The sequence below is a fragment of the Papaver somniferum genome, chromosome 3, assembly GCF_003573695.1.
Source record: "Papaver somniferum cultivar HN1 chromosome 3, ASM357369v1, whole genome shotgun sequence".
Lineage (NCBI taxonomy): Eukaryota > Viridiplantae > Streptophyta > Magnoliopsida > Ranunculales > Papaveraceae > Papaver > Papaver somniferum.
Window position 1 is genome coordinate 34,872,014 of NC_039360.1, and position 22,528 is coordinate 34,894,541.

Below are 22,528 nucleotides of genomic sequence, written 5' to 3' on the forward strand. Positions count from 1 at the left end.
AACATTACTACCTTCCTCACAAAGTACCCCATGAAATTTGAGACCATAAAGACCGGCAGTGGACAAACATAAGCAGTAACCAGCCATGGACTAAAAGCCGTTAATTTGGAATTTTACACGAAATCTCTTTTGGGGTACATATGGCCAGTCTCTTATGAACCACTACAGCTCGAATGAATCTTGATTTTTTCTATCAAATAGAAAAGAAGAAATGTTTTGAGATGATATTAAGTTGCATTTATAGCAGGTTTTGTTTCACGGAAAGTTAATTTTTTTGTTTCCAGAAATCGTTCTAAAATTGAGTTTCCCAACTAACTTTTGACATTTTTTCTAAAAATCGGAGTGATACGCAGAATGAATAAATAGGTCAAAGGAACAGAGTTTGACAATGGTGACCCGACAAAGTAAAATCCTTTTTGTTTGAGAGCATTACTGTTCTTTCGTTTTTTGTATTTACCTGCTTATCTGTTAGTGTCTAATGTTATTTACAGTAGCTTTCTTTGAATGTGCACCAGTGGTGTCTATCTATCAACCTAGAAGAAAATAGATGTGGATTTTCTTCAAAAATATGCCGAAGAATAACATAGAGTCAAGAAGAAGAAAATAAATTGATGATATTTTGTCTTTTCCGGAGGTCATAGTCCTAGTAAGGGGACGATATATTTCTCTTGTCCATGTCCAGGAGTCTGAAATATTCCAACGAATATAGAGATAGATAGATAGGTAGATATAGATGTAGGTTGGACTGCATTAAAGGAATACAGCGTGTGGTCTATCTAAAATGTACTGGAGCTAGTTGCAAGAAACTTGTTTTGCGTCAATTAATACCGCAAGAATAACTGCACGCATGTACATTGCGCCATGCTAATTCAGGACCACATGAGGCTTCATCTTGAATCACACATCTTTGTTCCTCATTTGCATCACATTTTGACCACCCACTTTAACAGCTGCAGCAGTTATTGCGAGAGACAAGGACGCAAACTTCTTTCAGCTGATTCTTGCACTCTGCTGCAAAACGACCCTCTGGTGATATTCATAACGTCATTTAAGAGAAAATAGAGATAATTCATTCCATCTTTATTTTATTAAACTGGTCAAGAATCAGCTAGAAGCCTAGTACATACTAATATTGGAATATTTATCTTGCAACAGAATCGTTAATGTGCAACACTTGGGATGCTTTGTTCATTTCTAAAGAAATTGTCTGGATCGACTCTGCTCTTCACATATACTAATTTATCGAAGTTATCTTTGAAGTATTTGCTGCCCCAGACCTTAGCTTGTGAATAACTGGATGTGCCATTTATATTTGTTTGACCCAAATTAAGATCTCTGTAATTGGCATACGCTCCTCTTGGAGACTTGGAGACATAAGGAGTCATGAATTCGTACATTCTTCTGATCTGATCAATATACTTTTCCGGAACTTGTTTTTCGTCCCAGAAAACAAAGTGAAAAATCATAAATAAGGTTCCATCTCTATGTGGGAAAGGAGTTTCGGATTCTGCAATCTCACTCATTTTGCCACCATAAGGTATAAGAACCATTCCATTTTGCTCGTCTTTTAACATTCTTTCCCATATCGTTTCTAGCTCAACTTGTGCTATGACTTGTTTCACATAATCAGATTTTCCCTTACCCATTGACTTTGCTTGGGGCCTATTCACTAAGATGTCAATAGAACTGTTGGTAGGAATTCCATCGAATAAGAGCACGGATTGAATCCAGCTCATTTCGATATAGTCTTTACTCTCCAAACCCAACTCAGGGAATTTATCTTGCATAATAGTTTGAAGCTTCTTGGCATCACCTAAATACATGGAGTCGAATGTTGCTAGGATTGTTTTCTCTTCTTTTGGAGTAGCATCCACTACACTTAACCCGAGCTGTAAGAAGAGGTCGTGAGGAAGCTTGTGTGCAACTTGTTGCCACTTGTGAACAAGTGAAGTTGCACCCTCTGCTAAGGTTTTGCCCACAGAAAAAACAGTTACTACAGGAGGAACAGTTACTAATTTGATCTTCCATGAAACTACGATACCAAAGCTACCTCCTCCACCTCCTCGAATGGCCCAAAACAAGCCTTTTCCCATGGATTTTTTGTTGAGTATCCTACCGTCAACATCCACTATTCGTGCATCAATGATATTATCTGCTGCAAGACCATATTTCCTTAACATGAACCCATATCCACCTCCACTAATTTGCCCACCGATACCCACAGTTGTGCAAGTTGTTGCAGGAAAGCCGAGAGTGTTGCTTTTTTCGGCGATTTTGTAATAAACTTCACCACTGGTCGCACCAGATTGAACCCATGCTACTTTACCGTTTACATCAACGTCAATTTCCCCAAGGTTGAATAAATCAAGAGTAATGAATGGAACATCTGATATATATGAAAGTCCTTCAAAGTCATGACCTCCACTTCGAACTTTAATTTGAATTCCATGCTTTCTTGAACAAATCACAGCTGTTTGAACATGGGATTCTTTCAAAGGGGTTAGTATAAGAAAGGGTTTCAGAGTGGAAGATGTATTGAATCTTAAGTTTCCCATAGTAGATTCCAAGATTAATGAATAATTAGAACTTTGAGGGGTGTAGACCGGGATGGAAGTACTAGAATGATCCGAAAGGCACTTGAGAAAATCTCCATAATGAGTTAAGCTTGAATCTCCTAGGGAAATTGCCAAGGCAAACCAAGATAGCGATATTAAAACCAAGAGAAAGGGTGATCTTGACAAAATGATCATATTTGTTCATATGAATGAGATTCTGTAAACTTGTAATGTATATATTAGAAACTCAGCTAATAAACTATTAGATGCCAAATCTTCAGCAGCTCAGCCATCATAGTGACACAACGATATTTTTTATGCGTCATAGAGTATATCATATCATCATTTGAAGATAATCCCTATTTTTTTTTAACTAGTAGACGATTTGAACGTTGAATTTTTGATCTTTATCTCTTCTAAGAAATTTCATATATATATTGGGCAAGTAAGTTAACGTATACTACATATCATGATCGAGCAGATACGTACCAAAGAATAAAATGTATTAGGATAGAACATAAATTATAATCTAATGTAATGTGTACGTTTGAACTTTGAAAACTTGAATGAATTAAAAGTGTTATTGTAAGTGTACGTTTGCATAATAAGGGGGATTCATTGACTGAAAAAGATTGCTTAAGCTAGAAACACGGTGTTTTGCATTGACTAAAACTAGCAGTAAATCTTTCAAGGCCGTAAATTGCTAAGGAGCCAAAGTTATAGGGTATACGGCCTTGGCTTTAGCTCTAGCATTTTAGCATCATTTATTTTTATTTTTTCATTTTTGAAGCATGAGAATCGAGTTACTCCTAGTGCAAACTGCAAAGCAAGAATTCCCAGAGAAGCGATGCGTTTCTTTATGTAGATTATGGTAGTTTTTTCTTTTTGTTTTGTTTTTTTACACAAACTGAGTTTCATTAAACCAACTCGCACTTAAGGTTGGATAGAAGGACAGCCATACAGGAGGGGAAGTCCAAAACATTTACTATCATATTTATTTTTCCCAAGTCATGCGGCTAAGCAGCTAGCATGTTACAATCCCCTGGAAGAAAATTACATTTTAAGTACCTAACACCACTTAAACATAAATCACACGTCTTTTCACAAGGTATCAATAGTCATCAAAATCTTAGCTAGTAGTGTTGAAATATTCTCTGAATATAGGAATACTTGGGATGCTTTGTTCATTTCTAAAGAAATTGTCTGGATCAACTTTACTCTTCACGTATACTAATTTGTCGAAGTTACCCTTGAAGTATTTGCTACCCCAAACCTTAGCTTGTGCATAACTGGCTGTGCCATTTTTACTTGTTTGACCCAAATCAAGATCTCTGTAATTGGCATATGCTTCTCTTGGAGACTTAGTAACATAAGGAGTCATGAACTCATACATTCTTTTGATCTGATTCAAATACTTTTTAGATATCCCAACTTGTTCTTCTGTCCAGTAAACTAAGTATATAATCTTAAATAAGGTTCCATTTCTATGTGGGAAAGGAGTTTCAGTTTCTGCAATCTCACTCATCTTACCACCATAAGGCATAAACATCATTCCAGTTTGCTCATCTTTTAGTATTCTTTTCCATATATTTTCTAGCTCAATTGGTGGAATGACTTGTTTCACATAATCAGATTTTACCTTGGCCAATGACTTTGGTTGAGGCCTACTCACTAAGACATCTATGGAACTGTTCGTAGGAATTCCATCGAATAAGAGTACAGATTGAATCCAGCTCATTTCGGTATAGTCTTTACTCTCCAAACCCAACTCGGGAAATCTTGCTTGCATTATAGTTTGAAGCTTCTTGGCATCACCTAAATACATGGAGTCGAATGTTGCTATGATTGTTTTTTCTCCCTTTGGAGTAGCATCCACTATACCTAACCCAAGCATTATGAAGAGTTCGTGAGGAAGTTTGTGTGCAGCTTGTTGCCACTTGTGAACAAGTGAAGTTGCACCCTCTGCTAAGGTTTTGCTCACGGAAAAAACAGTTACTACAGGAGGAACAGTTACTAATTTGATCTTCCATGAAATGACGATACCAAAACTACCTCCACCACCTCCCCTGATGGCCCAAAACAAGCCTTTTCCCATGGATTTTCTGTTGAGTATTTTACCGTGAGCATCCACTATTCGTGCATCAATGACATTATCTGCTGCAGTGCCATATTTTCTTAACATGAATCCATAACCACCTCCACTAAAGTGCCCACCAACACCGACAGTAGTGCATATTGCTGCAGGAAAGCCGAGAGTCTTGCTTTTCTTAGCGATTGTGTAATAGACTTCACCCGTGGTTGCGCCAGACTGAACCCATGCTACTTTACTGTTTACATCAACGTCGATTTTTTTGAGGTTGAACAAATCAACGATTATAAATGGAACATCTGATATATATGAAAGTCCTTCAAAGTCATGGCCTCCACTGCGAACTTTGATTTGAATTCCATGTTTCTTTGAACAAACCACAGCAGTTTGGACATGGGATTCTGTCAAAGGTGTTAATATAAGAAAGGGTTTAGGAGTTGTGGAAGTATTGAATCTCAGGCTTGCCAAAGTGGATTGCAAGATGAATGAGTACTTAGAATTTTGTGGGGTGTAGATTGGGATGGAAGTATTAGAGTGATCCGAGAGGCACTTGAGAAAGTCTCCATGATGAGTGGAGCTTGAAGCTCCCATGGGAATTGCCAATAGAAAGAAAGATATTAATATTAAGAGAACGGGAGATCTTACTGAAGTGGTACTCATGTTTGCTCTTTGTTGTTCATATCATATACACTTGTAGTGTATATATAGTGTGAATAGCTTGGCACTGCATTTAGAAATGAGAAGTACTAAACGTAGGCAACAAACTATCATATGCCAGATTTTTAGCAAGTATAGTGACACAACAATAGTATATCCGTCCAAAAGTATTAAGTATTTTTGAAGGTAGTAGTTTTTGACTGTTGAATTTTTGATCCTCATCTTTTCAAAGAACAAAATTTGTTGGGCAAGTAAGTTTACAATCACTAATATTATATATACTGATCAAGCAAATATAAAATGCTAATCTAATGTCATAATTTCCTAGCCGTGCATGAACTTTGAAAACTTGGATGGATTAAAAATCAGAAAATGGATCATTTGTCCAAATATTTTTAAAACATGGTTCTAATGGACGAGTAAAAATAAGTATGGGTGAAATAACATGAAACTGGATTCATCCTTGCTTAAACTTAAAAAAATAGCGAGGATGAAACTGGATACATCATGATGTAAACTAAAAATAAGAAAAAATATTTGAAGATGGGTATGATGAAACTGTTTACATCTTGGCTATTTTTAAATTTTTGTCCATTTAAACAGTATCAAAATCTAGATGTCTTTTTCGCCCAGGAATTGTTGATTTTGGTCTTTTGAAGCAATTTTGTGATTAAAAATGTTATTTGTATATTTTATATTTTATTAAACTGAGTGAATTCTTTGGCAGGAAATTTTTTTTGTTTAAGCTAGGGATATATTGACTAAAGCGCTTTAGAGCAGATCTCACGGTTGGAAAAGGATTCCATTTCAAAACATGATTTATATGGGATGATCCATCGTTAGTAGGGCTGCTATCATTTACCCGATCCAACGGTCATGATTGCATAAAATTTTTTTGTCCTATATAAAATGGTATCAGCCCATATAAATCTTGATTTCAAAACAGGTGTCATGTAAGAATTTAGAGATGTAAAATTAAGTGGGTGTTTGGATATTAGGAGTAAAAATGCTTATGCTTTTCCATAAACACAAGTCAATTCTGAAAATTAGAAGTAAAAATATTTTGTTTCACAAAAATTTAGTTTTTTTTTTTTTAGAAATGGAAAAGTAATTTTTAAATAATATCCAAACAAGCTATTAATGTTATCGGTGTTTTTTAAATTTTTTTCAAAGTGGGAGGTGATTTTTCAATGTGTGACAAGACATTCGAAGCTATTTCATAATAAATCTTAAACTATTGTATTTTTGAAGGGATGGTGATTTTTTTTTTTAACTGTCGGATCCAATCAGAATCATTCTCGCTTCAATTTGGAATCTCAAATGAACTCAGGAATCAAAGTCATTTTTTGTCTCGCAATATCACATCCAACTCCAAGTGCTTCAGAATTACGAACGGTGTTTGAGGCACGCGAGCCCATTTCGAGGAGAGGGGTTTCACACTGGACTGGACTGGACTGGACTGGAGGCATGTATGCCTCTGGCTAGCTTTAGCTTTGAGTCACGTCTCGCACCGGGATGGATGGGGCTTACATCGAACATGGTAGCCTAAATCCAAAACAAATAAGCCCATAACACAAATCTTCCTAATAACGTTCAACGCATTTACAGAAACTGACAGTACCCACAGACAGAGAACATCCATCCATCAGAAAATGATTCACCTCGAAAAAACTCCATTTTCCTTCTCTTTCTAATTCTTCCCCAGCTCAGACATAAAGAATGTCTTCTGCATCTTCTTCTTCATCTTCTTCAGGTGTTACAGAACCTCGATTACCACCACAAGGTTCATGGGATTGTATGTTACCAGGTCCACCAAGTCGTAACAATGGCGGATCTGCAGATTGTAGTTCAAGTGGTCTTCTCGCATATGGTGCTGGTAGTAGTATCACTATCGTTGATACTAAATCAATGCAACTCATTACAGTTTTACCAATGCCACCACCATCTACTAATCCATTAACCCTAGCTCCGTTTGTTTCTTCAATTCGTTGGACTCCACAGCCTTTACGTCGTGATCTATTAACTCATGAACCTAACAATTCTCATCTGATTTTAGCTGTTGGTGATCGACAAGGGAGGATTGCATTGTGGGATTTTCGACTTCATCAAATTCTTCTCTGGTTAGATTTTGATTCTGATAATAAGAAATTAGGGATTCAAGATCTTTGTTGGATTCGTTCTAAACCTGATACTTGGATTTTAGCTTCTATTAATGGTCCTTCACTTGTTTCGTTGTGGAATACCAGTAGTGGGAGATGTATTTGGAAATATGATGCTTCTCCTGAGTTTCTTTCTTGTATTCGTCGTGATCCGTTTGATTTTAGGCATTTTTGTGTTTTAGGTTTAAAAGGTTTTTTACTGTCTGTGAAAATTTTGGGTGATTTGGAAGATGATATTGTGATTAATGAGTTTCAGATTCCTACGTTTAATGATTTTAGTGAGTTACAGAGATTAGAGAAAGAGACTTCTTCTTCGGCTGCTTCACCTGCATTGGCTGTTTTTCCACTTCATAATGTGAAATTTTGTTTTTCTCCTCAGTGGAGACATATTGTGTTTGTAACATTTCCCAAAGAGTTCTTAGTGTTCGATTTGAAGTATAAAGCTACATTGTTTTCGATTGGGTTGCCTCGTGGACATGGGAAGTTTATGGATGTTGCACCTGATCCAGACGATGATTTATTGTACTGTTCTCACCTTGATGGGAAGCTTAGTACTTGGAGAAGGAAACAGTAAGTGTATCTCAACCTGCACTGTTCATTTTGATTCTTTTCAATTACTTTTCAGTGTATATACTAAACCTGGCAAGCCTATATCACAGACACATACATCTTTTCATTATTCATGGGAACTAAACCTTTGTCACATTCATCATTTTGGCATATTTCGGAACTTAGACGAAGCAAAACTTACTCACTTATCATTGCAGAGAAGAGCAGGCATACACCATGTGTGCATCAGAAGAATTGTTGCCATCAATTGGCACATCTGTTCCTTCACCTGCCGTTCTTTCTGTCGTAGTTTGCCTATCAGAATCTACACTCCGAGGTCTCGCAAATCTTTATTCTGGTGTACCTACTGCCTCTTCGCCTGCTATGGATTCTGAGATTCCCTTGGATTCCTACAGTGAATCATATCTTGGTTCTAACACCCATTTGATCTCCATTACTGATGATGGGAAAGTATGGGATTGGCGCCTGACACTTGAAGGTACTGTAGATACTCTTAACTTGGGTAAGATTACTGATAACAACGTGGTGGTAGATCCGGAGACAAACAACGAGACAGATTCGTCCGTCTCAGGACCTCTACACGATGAAGTTAAACAATCTGAGTCTGCAAATAGCACTTTTAGTCGTCGATTCAACTCAAAATTTTACATTGAAGATTTGTTAATCAAGGTTAGTCATTCAGTTTCCCATACATCATCACTTTGGCATCACTCGATATTGTTAAAGGTTCCCAACATAAGATAGTTATAGCACAAACTGAGTGGCATGACAAATTGCTTTTTTTTGCTAATAACATTCCATGTAACTGACACTTATTGTACAAACTATAAACTCTCAGTATGTCTTTTAATTCCTTCTACTATAAAATTTTCTCTGGATATTGATCCTGCATAAATGAAGCAATGTTTTTTTCGTGTAACATGTATTTGTACAACAGTAGATGCTCCTCCATTAGTATGTCTTCATACCCTTTCAAGAGAACTTATCATGCCCTTTACCATCGTCCCAACTTTTTTTTTTGGCCAGTAGAAGCAAATTTCCATTTGAGCCATGTAGATATAAACACTGATTGGAATACCCTCTCCATCTTGTTCCTAGCGAATCGTTCCCTTTACTAAACTCCTCTATATACAATGAAGACTATGAAGTTTGGGATTCTTTTCTTTTCATATTATTAATTTCTCAGCAAACTCGTAAGTATGTCCCTGCTTTGAGCCTAATGATATCTGCATTTGGAAAACATGCATCTAAAGGAAGTTTTGATAGAAATACTAAGTATCATCAAGGCCAGTGGATGTAGTGCGATCTCGGGGTCAACCCATTGTGTAAACCTGCTATTACCAACTACGTGTTTCAGAGCTCTGTGAGTCCACCTGGCAATACTTTAAGTCACCCTTGGTGTGGTTTTCTTCCTCCTAGGATAGTCGTGCAAAACAGTCGTCCCCATCTTTACATCTCAAGCTCTTGTTCTTACTGGCTAGCGTATTCGACTTTGTAGCTCATTTCATGTCTTTAATTCTTTTTGTTTAACTTGTCAATTCTGAAGTGTCAGTCACTGGTGCAGGTTAGTTTAGTTGGTCAACTCCATTTTCTGTCTTCAACAGTTACAGTGCTTGCCGTACCATCCCCTTCTTTAACAGCTACTTTGGCTCGTAAGTATTGCATCTCTCTCTCTCTCTCTCGCTTTTACATTCTGTTGATATTTGTCTTCTTCTACATTGTCATTTTTAAAATATATAAAAGACATGTCAGTTAATTAAATGAGATTGTTTTACATGAAGGTGGTGGTAATAGTCCTGCTATAGCAGTTCCACTGGTTGCGTTAGGAACTCAAAATGGGACCATTGATGTCATTGATGTTTCTGCCAACGCTGTAGCAGCAAGCTTTTCTGTTCATAATACTATAATTAGGGGATTAAGGTGGCTTGGAAATTCTCGTCTTGTTTCATTCTCATATTTTCAGGTATATGCAGTTCAGTTAAGCTGTAAATATCTGTGAACAGGACAGGGCCTTTTTTCTCCCCTGTTAATCACTCAATTCTCTGATGCTCTATTGTGACATACTCCCCTTTCATATGCTTTATGTTTTCACCTCTTTCTAGGTCTGCATGTACTGTGTTTCCTCTTAGTTCATTTATGTTCTTGTGCTGATATGCATCATTGCCTATTCAGGTGAGTGAAAAAGCTGGTGGCTATACAAATAGACTTGTTGTGACATGTATTAGAAGTGGTCTTAATCGACCATTTCGTGTCTTACAAAAACCTGAACGTGCTCCAATTAGAGCTTTGAGGGCTTCTTCATCAGGAAGGTTGACTACGAACCCATGATTTTTCTTTTTTGTTCTTCATGTCTTTTGAACTATTGATTTATTAATGTCACAATATCTCCCTGACACTCAATATTATCTGTTTTCTGTGTGGTTATGTCATACACAGCGAGACTACTGTGTTTCTACCTGGACTTATAGAGTATCAACTGTCTTCGTGATATTAATAATGAGTAGCGTCTTAATTTCTGAGTGGCTATTCCTTTCCTTAATTGACTATTTACTCCATATATCTCACTTAAAATTGAAGTACATATTGTCCAATAGATCAGCTATTACGGCAGTTCATTTTTAACGGTCCCAGCTATCTATAGTTTTGGACTAAAACTTCTGGCTATTGTTTTATTTTATGCAACAAAGAAGACATCAGGATGTTGTTTACATATTTCAATTACCCAACAGAAGAAAGAAAAATGAGTCTTAGACATGGAGAAGTGTTTAAAATAAATCTCGGAGTCTAGATAGGGTATCCTTTATTTGAAATTGGTGCTGTCGGCAAATACTGCCAGCATATGACTGGTTGCTTTGCACTCACGTAGTTCGCTTACTTGTAAAGATCTCATGGGTTTTTTTTAGTTAGCTACGTAACTATTTGGCTAGATTTTATGATGTTTGATATTTTTTTCAACCTTTGTTTCATGAGCAACTATTAAATAACCTCAAGATGACTCAAATTCTTGTTTAGGTATCTTCTTATTTTGTTTCGTGATGCTCCTGTGGAGGTCTGGGCTATGACAAAGAACCCCATTATGGTACGTGAAGTTGGTTTCTTCTAAAATTTTTATTTTATAATCATGATATTTAAACGTTGTTCGTTAATAAGGCAATTTGTTTGGAAACACGAATGCTTTGTAGCTTAAGAATTGCATTTACTGCTATCGTTATTGTACTTATCACTATTATTTTGTTGTGTTTTATATGAATCCCACATCTGGTTATGAAAAAATGTTGTTTTTCTCTCACTTCGATGAACTACCTCATGAAACTTTCCAGATCTTCCTCGGGAAATTTATGATCCTTTATTTCTCCATGTAGCTTAGATCATTAGCTCTTCCATTCACAGTGTTAGAGTGGACACTTCCAACAGCTCCAAAGCCAGTTCAAAATGTGCCTGTTAAACAATCATCGTTTTCCTCCAAAGATCGTGCAGTGTCTGATTCACCTGCTGTAGCCTCCCCTACAAAAGCAGTTTCAGCAGATCCTAGTGAGTTTGTTGACCTGTGATATTCTTTTATATGTTTGCTTAGGTTTTATTTGTGTTACTTTTTCATAATTTTTCACCTGTGAGCCCCCTTCCGAAAATAAAAAACTAAGAAATTTTGTTCAAAAAAATTTCCAGAGGCCACGAGCTCAGAAGGATCTACAGATGAAATTACTGAAAGTTTTTCATTTGCACTAGTCAATGGCGCACTTGGTGTATTTGAGGTTCACGGTCGAAGGATCCGAGACTTCAGGTGAAATGTTTGTCTACAATACCACTTGTATATGCTTCTAAAGATATTTCTTTGAAATTTCTATTTTCTCGTTTGTTTTTGACGAATTGGTCTATACTTAGTTTAACAAGTTAATCGCGCTCTCAGTAAACAACTAATTCTCATTGACGATAGTTACCATTCTGGAGAGTATATGGCATTTGCAAATTTGTTGTTCACTTTTGACAAAAGAAGGAAGCAAGAAACATCTGTTTCTTTTTCCAGTTTCTTTCCCTGATGATAGTAAACCAGGAATGTGTGTTGGAATAATTTGAAGCAGCATTGAAGGTTATCTCTGCTCTTGGAGCCTAAGGCTTATGTGAGAGATATCGAAGACCTATTAGCTCCCATGCAAGTTTAATTTTATTATAGGTTGAATGTCGAAGGCCTTCAAAATTAGAGTTTGGATAAAAGATCTGGAAACTCCTAATTTGTTATATCTCGTGCTTAATACCGTCATTCGACTGGGATGACGCCATCCTGTTTATAATTTGTTAATCAGATAGATTGTTTCTGGGGCTTTTAATTTGAATCTGGTTATAGAATCTCATGGAAGATTGATCTAACAATTGTTTCAGACCCAAATGGCCGTCCTCCTCATTTGTTCCCTCAGATGGATTAGTTACTGCAATGGCATACCGTCTTCCTCATGTAGTACGTAACATATCTCTGCTATTCTCAGGAAGATAAGGTTTTCATTTAGATGCTTGTCTTCATATGGAAATGACTCTTTCATTCTTAGGTTATGGGGGACAGGTCGGGGAACATACGTTGGTGGGATGTGACAACTGGGTTTTCTTCCTCATTCAATACTCACAGAGAAGGAATCCGAAGGATAAAATTCTCACCTGTTGTTGTTGGTGACCGCAGTCGAGGGCGTATTGCTGTACTATTTTATGATAACACATTTTCCATATTTGATCTCGTAAGTGCACTGATGTTTCTATCATCCTTGTAAAAACTGTATAGCTCAATATTTTCTGATGATATCAGCCGATCATACATACTGCTGATGATATCAGCCGATCATGCATATTTGAAATAAATCACACACACTGTAAGTTTAATGATTTTATACTGGTAAACAGGAAAATTTAATAAACTTGAATAGCTTTTTCCTGTTTGGTTTTGCCAGTTCCTCACTTAGTTCATAAATCTTATATACGAGATTAGCTTTTTCAGTTTAGATTAGTGAAATGTTGTGATTTATCATGTATAACAACACTAATGATGGCCGTGCACCTTTTAACTGTTGATTGCTTTTCTGTTTGTCCTTGGCTTGTGTCTTGTGAACTTTGCCAAAACATTCCCAGCCCTTTAATCTGATATTTGAGATTGACTGGTTATAAAGCAAAATTAGATGACATCAAGTTAGGCTTTTTGCCTCCACATACTTGTGAGTGAATTTAACTGATTAATGCTATCCATGTTTTGATTTGCAGGATTCACAGGATCCATTAGCCAATTCGCTTTTACAGCCTCAATTTCCTGGGACCCTTGTACTGGAATTGGATTGGTTACCTCTGCGAACGGAGAAAAACGAACCACTGGTACTTTGCATTGCTGGAGCTGACAGTAGTCTTCGGCTCATTGAGATCAATATGTACGTTATGAATCTTTTCTTATTCTCCCTTTAAATTGTGCCCCTTTCTTCATCATTTTCAATGGTTTTTGAAAGAGTTGAGATGAGAAGTGTGTGCCATGATGAACATTTAACTGGGTTTGGTAAAAACTAACATATTCCTTTGAGAAAGATGCAAGAGGTGTATTGGCAGGTCATGATCTCTTAATTAATATTAGACATTTAGACTGATGATTTGTTTCTCTTATGCAGTAATGACAAAAAATCTGGTCCGCTATCCTTGCCTAGAGCTATTAAAGAGAGATTTCGACCTATTCCCCTGTGCTCTCCTATTTTACTACCTACCCCTCATGCTCTGGTAAAATCTCTTTAGCCTTTTGATTGCTTCCCTTATTGCAATTTTAGTAACTAGCATATCTTCTTCTTCACCAGGGATGTTTTGGACCTGAGGAATGAAGTGGATACTAGTTAATAATATTGCATTTGTATTGATTGTTCTTAAAATAATTAGGCTCCAATCTATCCCCCCTTCCATTGTACTGTAACCATGTATCCTTGTGTCTGATACGAGTTAATAGTATTGCATTATGCTCTATTCCAATCCCCACTCTGTTGCACTGTAACCACGTGTCCTTGTGTTGATGTTTTATAATTATGCATCTGATGGAGGAGAAATCAAATAATATTAGCTAGAACACAACCCTGTCTAACCATTTTGGGACTAATTTCATGTTTACCATTGTTTGTCCAATGCAGGCCCTGCGAATGGTTTTGCAACTTGGTGTGAAGCCCACTTGGTTTAATGGAGCTTATATAGATGGGAGTGCTTCTGCGGTACCAAGGGCTGGTTCATCCTCCAGAGACCTGCGCAGTTACATGATTGAGTCGCAACTTCCAACTGTTGGTGACTCCGTGGTGCCAGAATTACTACTCAAAGTACTAGAACCATATAGAAAAGAAGGTGGGTTCTCTCTGGTATCTTTACATGCTGGTTATTCTCATTAGAGACTGTGTTCAGTTTATTGTAATATTCGGACCAATTTCTGAGTAAATTTGTATTTTCCCTTAGGTTGCATACTTGATGATGAGAGGGCAAGGCTGTATGCTGCAGTAGTACATAAAGGTGCTGCTATGAGGTTTGCCTTTGCTGCAGCAATCTTTGGTGAAGCATCGGAAGCATTGTTCTGGCTACAGTTACCGCGAGCACTTTCTCATTTAATTAACAAATCAGCAAATAAGTCCTCTCTGAAACCCTCTTTGTCGGCAAATCCAGATCTTGGTGACCTTTCTATGCTCAGTAGGTTAACATCTAAAGGAAAATCATTATCAGGAAGGGCTACAAAGAATAACATGGTTCGTCTCTGCTTCTCAAGTTACCAGTATTGGTACTTCATGTTAGGTCTTCGTTTTAGAATTACTTGGTAATTAATTAAGCAGTATGCTACATATAGACCTGTAACTAGTCTTTGATGCTCAAGGATTTTGTTCTTTTGTAACAAAACTCTTAACAAGAATTTTCTAAGACTTGGCTTTTCTATTTGAGCAGAGTTACGGCCGACTTAAGTTGATGGCGTTTGAGCAGGAGGAGTTGTGGGAATGTGCTAATGAGTGTATTCCTTGGCATGAAAAATTGGAGGGAGAAGAGTCCATTCAGAACCGTGTACATGAGTAAGTCCCTTTCTTTTCCCTGCTTCTTTGGGAATACCCCCCCTCCCTGAAATGTATCTAATAAGATCTGTTTGTACGACTCTGCAGTAGTAAAGCAATTAAATGCCGTGGATCATTATGTTTCTGGCGTGCTCTTCGTTTCTTTTTTCTTTTTTCTTTTATTATAATTGATGATTTTTCAGACTATTAATTGATCTGCTGAGCTGTTGAAAAGCGTTTGATTATATTATAATTGATATTTATTTAAATTTATAAGTTAAATTGATCAGCTGCTGATGATAATAACGATTTTTGGTTATCAGGCTTGTTTCAGTTGGAGACTTAGAAGCTGCAGTTAGTTTGCTACTTTCCACCCCTCCTGAAAGTTCGTATTTCTATGCCAATGCTCTCCGTGCAGTTGCGCTATCCTCTGCTGTGTCGAGGTCTCTACTTGAACTAGCTGTGAAGGTAAACATTCATTCTCTACTGCATATTTGATATTCCCAGAGTTGTGTAACTTCAGAGGTGGTTTAAGATTCTCCTCATTGATCGTTCTCTGCGATTGTGCAGTTTGTTGCCGCTAACATGGTTCAGACGGACAAGTCATTATCTGGAACACATCTTCTCTGTGCCGTTGGAAGGCATCAGGAAGCATGCTCACAGGTTAGGTTCAGATTGACAAGTCATTATCTGGAACATGCAGCTTTCATGTGTACCTTTGTCTTTCTCTCTCACTTTTGGATTTTATTTACTTTTATGTGGAACTGTAGCTACAAGATGCTGGATGCTGGACAGATGCAGCTACTTTAGCTGCGACACATTTGCATGGATCAGATTATGCAAGGTTCAGTTCTGTTCAACACTTAGTTGTCATATTATATCCCATGCTTGTTTACGTCTACTACTATTTGGGTACTTCGCGTTTTTCCCTAAAAGAGATGAAATAAATTCAATAAACATGGCTACATCCATCATGGGCACGGCACAAGCTTGGCAAGGGGTGCCAGGGTCTTCTAAAGGAGAAAAAGGAAAAAAGTATATATTGATTGATAGATTTGGAGACACTAAGTAGGTTTCAATGTTAATCATGTCTCTTACAGTAAAGCTTCTGCCTTCTTATATGCCCATTCTGATATGATTGGGTCTATGAAAATCAGTTAATTGCCAGTCACGAGCTTTCCAAGTACTTTATGAAACCCATAAACACAATAGGTAATAATCAAGAAGCGGTTTTACCTGTGTTAGAGCACGGTCCTTAAATTTACATATGGCAGTCGCCACCAACAACTAAGCCACTGAGCTAATTAGTAATTGCATGAATCTGTGATTTTTGGGTAACTTCCTCCATTCATCTTGATATTCTTTGTTTCTCAATTGCACAGGGTGTTGCTGAGATGGGCAGACCAGGTTCTCCATGTTGAACACAATATTTGGAGGTAATGAATCTTCTTGTCTTATTGTTAAGTTTGATTGTGCAGGCCAGACCAAACATGTCAAGCATTCTCCACAATATGACAGTTGGGATAAAAGGACTGCACAATGAGTTGTTGACATATGTCAATCATACCCAATTTAAAGTCGGTCAACATAATCACAAATTTTCTTCTATATTGCACAACTTTCTCTCTCTGCCATTTTGACCCTGTCAAAACAATGCAGGGCTTTAATTTTGTACGTAGCAGCTGGTGCCATGAAGGAGGCATTAGCAGCTCTTCGTGAGTGGCAACAGGCAGATACAGCCGCCATGTTTTTACTCGCATGCCACGAGATCAATGCAGAACTACTGGCCTCCAAGACAGAGATTACGGACGAAGCATCGGCAAACCCGCCTTCTCCCGTCACAGAGAAACTGTCCTTCGTCTTGCCACGATTGGGTTCAGACCACGAAGAGGTAATTGCTGTCAGTGAGTATTTTGGGCAGTATCAGAGAAAATTAGTACATCTTTGCATGGATTCCCAACCACTATTCAATTAATGATAGTATGCTGTCAGTCGTCTTCCATAATTTGGTACCAGCAGTGTAGAGTCGTTTCGACACCAATTTTATCTTGTAAATTATCGTATACAGTCCACTTACACCCCTCATGTGGGGCTTATTATTATTATTATTATTGTGGAGGACATAAGGGCTGAATTTTTGTAAGCATAAATCTCTTGATTGCTTGTCCTCAAAAGAAAGATGTAATAATTATAGTAACACATTCAATAGCTAAGAGAATTTTGAACATGTACCATAGGTCCAAGGTCCCCCTCTCAAAGCTGTGATTCTCCTCCTCTCTTAAAGTCTTCATCTCTTCAATAATGAGTTGCATAATTGAACCAGCAATACGATGCACATGCAATCCGACCAACACACATGGACCTCGATACAGTTGACATCGTGAATGAGTTGATATAGTTGAAATCGTGAACGAGTTTGCATTTATATGATAAAAGAACATAAGAGGGTGAGATAAACTTGGACATACAAATTTATTAGATACTAAAAACGGTGAATTTGCAGTAACATTTCATTAGCTCAGCCCCCTAGTTTAGGGGTCCTGATCTTATCTAATTAGACAGATCAGGAGTATCCCTTATTATGAGTGACTTTTTTGATCTTGCTCTCTTCATACTTCCCAGCAAGTGAATCAAAAAGCATACCAGCACCTACACCGACAGCCAAATCTATTGTATAATGTCCTCTAGTCACAAGTAATCTAACCACTTGAAGTACATTCAATGTATCGAACATCCACGCCATCTCCCATCTCTTCATCCTTCGCATATCAATTGATGCAATAACTGAACCTGCAACATGTCCTGAGAAGAACAGGAAGAAGGATACATTTCCTACTGGAAAATCCGCACCCGAACCTAAGAATCCCTGTGCCATCAAGATTGACCTTGTGTTATAATTTATGAATTGGATTGGAAGATAGGACCATTAAAATAAATATATTAGTTATTTGATATCTCGAAAAGAACCGCCAAAATACTGATCCACCTTGTATGGGTTTCTCTTTAAACCCTTGCCTCGTGAGTTGTAACAATGATGTGACCAACATTCAGCCACAACCAGTTGGCAGTGATGGAGGAAGAGATTATTATCTAGGTCCATTTAATTTTTCGAACTACTGTTAATTTTTTTATGACAGGCTTTTGCTTAGTCACATATACATAAATCATCTGCCACCCATCATTGGCGCACTTAGTGAAGGGTTTTTTCTTTATGGGCAATGGTATGGTCAGTGGATTCCTATCCATACTTACTGCAAGGAGATTCTAAACAGGCAAAGTCTTTGGACCATGGACTCTTGAAGGAAAATGAGAAACCACTGGAAGAAAGGTAGTTAGGGTACCTGAGGCAGTGGAAGTTGAGTGCAGTAGCCAAGTATTCCTCTACAGGTGAACATAAACACTGTGGCAATGGTAGATCTTGGCCTTCCTTCCACTAGCCATGTCCATAATATGTACGTTGTTTGCATCAGTACAAACACCTGGACCACCATCGCAACAAAATGGATAAAATTAGAAATATATAATCTTTCTTAAAGAAAAGAGAAACAAAGAGCAAAAGCTGCAAAACCAACACATAAAAAACAAAGAGTACTTTTTTTTTTAAGTGAGAAGTGCTTTACTTATGAACTTAACTCGCTTTTTCCTCCACCAAAAAACTTTTACTAGCTCTCTTGTTACTTCAAGTTGCCACTTGCCCAAACATAGTCTTTTTTTTCTTTTTTTTTTGTTTTTAATAAAAACCCTCTTAAGTCTATAGAGTGTAACTCAGTACTGTGCTTTTCCATTTTAGTTCACATCGAACAAAAGCACTTCACGTCCCCACCCCAAAACTGTTATCAAACTTCAAAGAAGATATCCACCCCAAAATTGTTATCAAACTTCAAATTTATCCCTAAGTCGTACTTCATTTTTCTTTTCATCGATCTCTGTTATCATTGCAAAGAAGAGCTTTTCCTAGAGCATTTTACTAAAAATAATAAAAATACTATGAGATTAAATTCGTCAAATTCTACACCTCGAACTCTAATAAACAAAACTTACATTGAACTTGCATTTTAGAACTACTCACGTGCAATGCATATATCCTCTACTTGTCATTTTTAACAAATGGCTCATTTGACGAATTTGACCTCATATTATTTCTACTATTCTTAGTAAAAAGCTCCCAGTAAATCTCATATATCTTCAACTAGGTATTTTCAAATGATAGCTCATTTGAATAACCTCAAAACCGTATATCCTGAACTGGACAAATAAAAACCCTTTTGAGAAATGATGGGACCCATATAAAAACCGTAGAACCTATTAAAAGAAATTGGTCCTGAAAGAGACATTCTTGGGAGAGTTTATATGGGCAGTCAGTAAAAAAAAAATTGCTCTTTAGTTTATTTTTGCACTTCCATCAATGAGCCGTTAGGTTTCCCACTTCAACAATTCTTAATATAACGCCCAAACAAACTCTTCAAAAACCGACTGTTATAAGCAATATTTTTTGTGGATCACTAGCATTCATATGGGACCCATCATTCTCCAAAACATTCTTATTCGTTCAAATTCAGAGTTTACAATTTTTAGGGCCGTTCAAGTGAACTGCCTGTCAAAAAAAAAAGATTGTTTCCACCTTCATTTGTTATGAGTTTTTCAACCATGGTTAAACACCTTAAAGAAACAACGTCAACTGAAAATTCTCCAAACCATGTTAAATAGTCTCGAACTAATTTAAACGTGGCACGTTGTTTCCCAATAGTTTTCATATCATTTCTGTGTGGGAACAATTTCCAGCTAATGGGTTTTCTGTTCAAAAGAAATTAGGGTACCCAAATGTGACTGTATAACACCAACAAGACATGGTTAAAGTGCACGTCTTTCTGAAGCCATGGTTAGACACACTTTTACTGGACACCCTAATCATCATTGAGCGAAAAACCCATCTAGCCAAATACATGTAACTTGGAAAAAATATATGCTTGAAAATCTATCACGCTAGCGCCAACTATTAAGTTCTGTATTTTCAATCATTTCTATACTTGTATTTAAGATCACCTTCTTTTAAGGAAAAACTAATAGACTTGGGATAAACATGATAATTATGTGTCCATAATATAAAAGAAAAGTTACACCTACGGAGACAGATCCTAGAAAAAATTCATGTAGAACTTTTTTAAGACGTGGTTTTAAATTAACTGTGAAAATCATGTACCAGTAAACCCAAATTTCATAATTAACTGCCAGATTTACGGAATCAAAATTAACAAGGTTTCTCTCTCATAATTTAATATAATATCGGTTTTATTTGACACATAACTTTCACAACCAACTTAACACCACGTTCTGAAAAAGTTCACAAAAAAATCCCAATTTACTCTAGATAGATATATATACAACTAGTAAGTAAGATAATTATGAGAAAAAATATAGCTGAATACAGTGAATAGAGAAGCTATTTTCTTAATGGTAGCCGATGCTTTATTTGAACTTCAATTGCTTTTTCGCCCCCACAAAACTACTTTATATAATAAAACTAATAGAAACCACTCATTTGATAGTCACTTGCTTGCTAGTGACAATTATAATGTTTATGATTTTCATTTTCTTAAAGATTTTGCATTTCAGTCAGACAGGTTTTTCGTGCAAAAATGACTAAAGCATCTATATAGAGGCATAAACCACCACTGTATAGAGATTAACTAAGCTAGCTCTGTTGTTTCGATACCCACTTCTAAGTAATAACCTGCCCAACCAAAATGACTAATCATTTCTTTTTCAAATTACAATGGGCCCACCAAACAGTTCAAGGACTTTCATTTTCCATGTTAATTCACATCTACTGAAGTAGAGTAAGTACTTCATGGCCCCACCCCAAAATGGTTATCAATAAAATGCCTTTGTCAGGACTTTATTTTTCTTCCACCCCCTTTTTTTACCATTCTATTAATGAGTGATTAGCAGGTTAGGTTATCTGTGTTTAGAGCTGTTGAACTACTTCGATTAAACAGAGACAAGAAACAAGAACTTCAATTAATCCTATTCTTTTTATTAATAAGGTGCACAATTATTTTTTTAGTGTATATCCAAAAAAAAATAAAAAATAACAATCCAAATACACTATCACCGTCAACAAACAAGTAGCAATCAAACAGCTGTTATTTCTTTAACCATTTTCTTATGGTTATGCACAATCCAGCTTCTTCCGAGGAACTAATGGATTAACATCAATATTTAAGATATTTTAAAGATTAAAGCAAATAAAGGATAAGGCGATGGACCCATGAAACATATCGTGATCACTTGAAAGCTATTGATATATAGTATCGTTCTATATCCTCCAGGGAGAAATCCAAAATAAAAAATTCCAGTAAAACTTTTTCAGGACATGACTTCAAATTGAATACAAAAGTTACGTGCCAATAATCTAACAGCACTGGCACTAGAATAGAAAACCAGCACTGAGATCCTATACCCATCCAAAAATGCTGGTTTTCATCATTTCGATTTACGAGGCACATAACATTCACAACCAACTTACGTCGTTAAAAAAAAAAAAATCACCCTTTCACAACCAACTTAATCTTACGTCGTTAAAAAATATCACCAGAAAAATCCTAAATGTGCTCACAGTCGGTGCAAAATCACTCGGATAAATATGATAATCACATGACTCATGGTATAAAAAATTTAAAAGCTTAACCACGTATTCCAAAAAGTCAAAAGCTGATATAAAGAATAAAAAAAGTCAAATTAAGTAATATTTACCGTATTGAGAGCTGCGAAAATGGTGTTGAGAAGAGGTTGAGTGATAAGCATCTGATGAAGTGGTTCAGTAATAACAAACCCTAGATCGAACGGTGGAGATGTAGAAGGAATCATAAACAGAGTATACTCAACACCCATGAAGAAAACTAAAGCCAAACCAAAAATGCATGGTATAGGATGATATCTGAACAAATCCAAAACATCTTTCACTGAACAACTCATGAAGTATGCATCACTTAGTATTGATTTCTTAACAGTCATACTGATCTTGTTATTGTTTTCTCCTGAATGGTGATTTCTTGTAATGGGTCTTTTTCTAATGAGATTGGATTCAGAAGTTGTAGTAGAATGGTTGTTATTGCCATTGAGATGTGAGGTTGTTTTTGCAGTTCCATTCATAGTGGGTCGGAGAGTTTGGCATTGTGAATGGATGAGAGATGTACAGTATATAACAAAAGAGATTGTGTGGTGGTTGGTTGGTGGCGGATTTATCTATGAAGGAGAGAAAAAGAAAGAAAGGTATGGGTTTTGGTTTGGTGATTCTGTTTTTATTTTGAGATCTGACTCTTCTCTGCAAGTGTGTACCTGAAATAAATCTTAACTTGTTATGGAAAGACTGTTTTCTATGTGTTCTCGGGTGTAGGATTGTAAACAGTACTCCTTTTGGTTTCTCATTTATTGCTGAATGAATGAATGGGGAATAGTGAAGTCACTTTC

At 36.7% G+C, this 22,528-nt stretch overlaps 4 protein-coding genes across 4 annotated transcripts; 1 reads left to right on the plus strand and 3 right to left on the minus strand.

Annotated features, from left to right (window-relative positions):
* Positions 1-750: 750 nt before the first annotated feature.
* Positions 751-2,919, minus strand: LOC113355829 (berberine bridge enzyme-like 8). Its single transcript, XM_026598780.1, has one exon. The coding sequence runs from the start codon at positions 2,748-2,750 to the stop codon at positions 1,161-1,163; it is 1,590 nt and encodes a 529-aa protein (XP_026454565.1). The 5' UTR covers positions 2,751-2,919; the 3' UTR covers positions 751-1,160.
* Positions 2,920-3,517: 598 nt separating this feature from the next.
* LOC113355830 (berberine bridge enzyme-like 8) lies at positions 3,518-5,330 on the minus strand. The gene has a single exon (XM_026598781.1). The coding sequence runs from the start codon at positions 5,302-5,304 to the stop codon at positions 3,685-3,687; it is 1,620 nt and encodes a 539-aa protein (XP_026454566.1). The 5' UTR covers positions 5,305-5,330; the 3' UTR covers positions 3,518-3,684.
* Positions 5,331-6,904: 1,574 nt separating this feature from the next.
* Positions 6,905-17,289, plus strand: LOC113355831 (WD repeat-containing protein 11-like). The gene is made up of 20 exons (XM_026598783.1): positions 6,905-8,030; positions 8,228-8,699; positions 9,595-9,682; positions 9,812-9,993; positions 10,203-10,339; positions 11,043-11,109; positions 11,393-11,561; positions 11,697-11,811; positions 12,408-12,483; positions 12,572-12,754; positions 13,272-13,432; positions 13,664-13,769; positions 14,168-14,372; positions 14,481-14,764; positions 14,958-15,079; positions 15,382-15,526; positions 15,629-15,721; positions 15,829-15,902; positions 16,441-16,494; positions 16,718-17,289. Exons 1-20 carry the CDS (start codon positions 7,021-7,023, stop codon positions 17,031-17,033), a joined length of 4,059 nt encoding a protein of 1,352 aa, XP_026454568.1. The 5' UTR covers positions 6,905-7,020; the 3' UTR covers positions 17,034-17,289.
* A 154-nt stretch (positions 17,290-17,443) lies between these two features.
* Positions 17,444-22,528, minus strand: LOC113355832 (phosphatidylcholine:diacylglycerol cholinephosphotransferase 1-like). The gene is made up of 3 exons (XM_026598784.1): positions 21,812-22,528; positions 18,400-18,537; positions 17,444-17,924 (listed from the first exon to the last, which is right to left on the minus strand). Exons 1-3 carry the CDS (start codon positions 22,208-22,210, stop codon positions 17,622-17,624), a joined length of 840 nt encoding a protein of 279 aa, XP_026454569.1. The 5' UTR covers positions 22,211-22,528; the 3' UTR covers positions 17,444-17,621.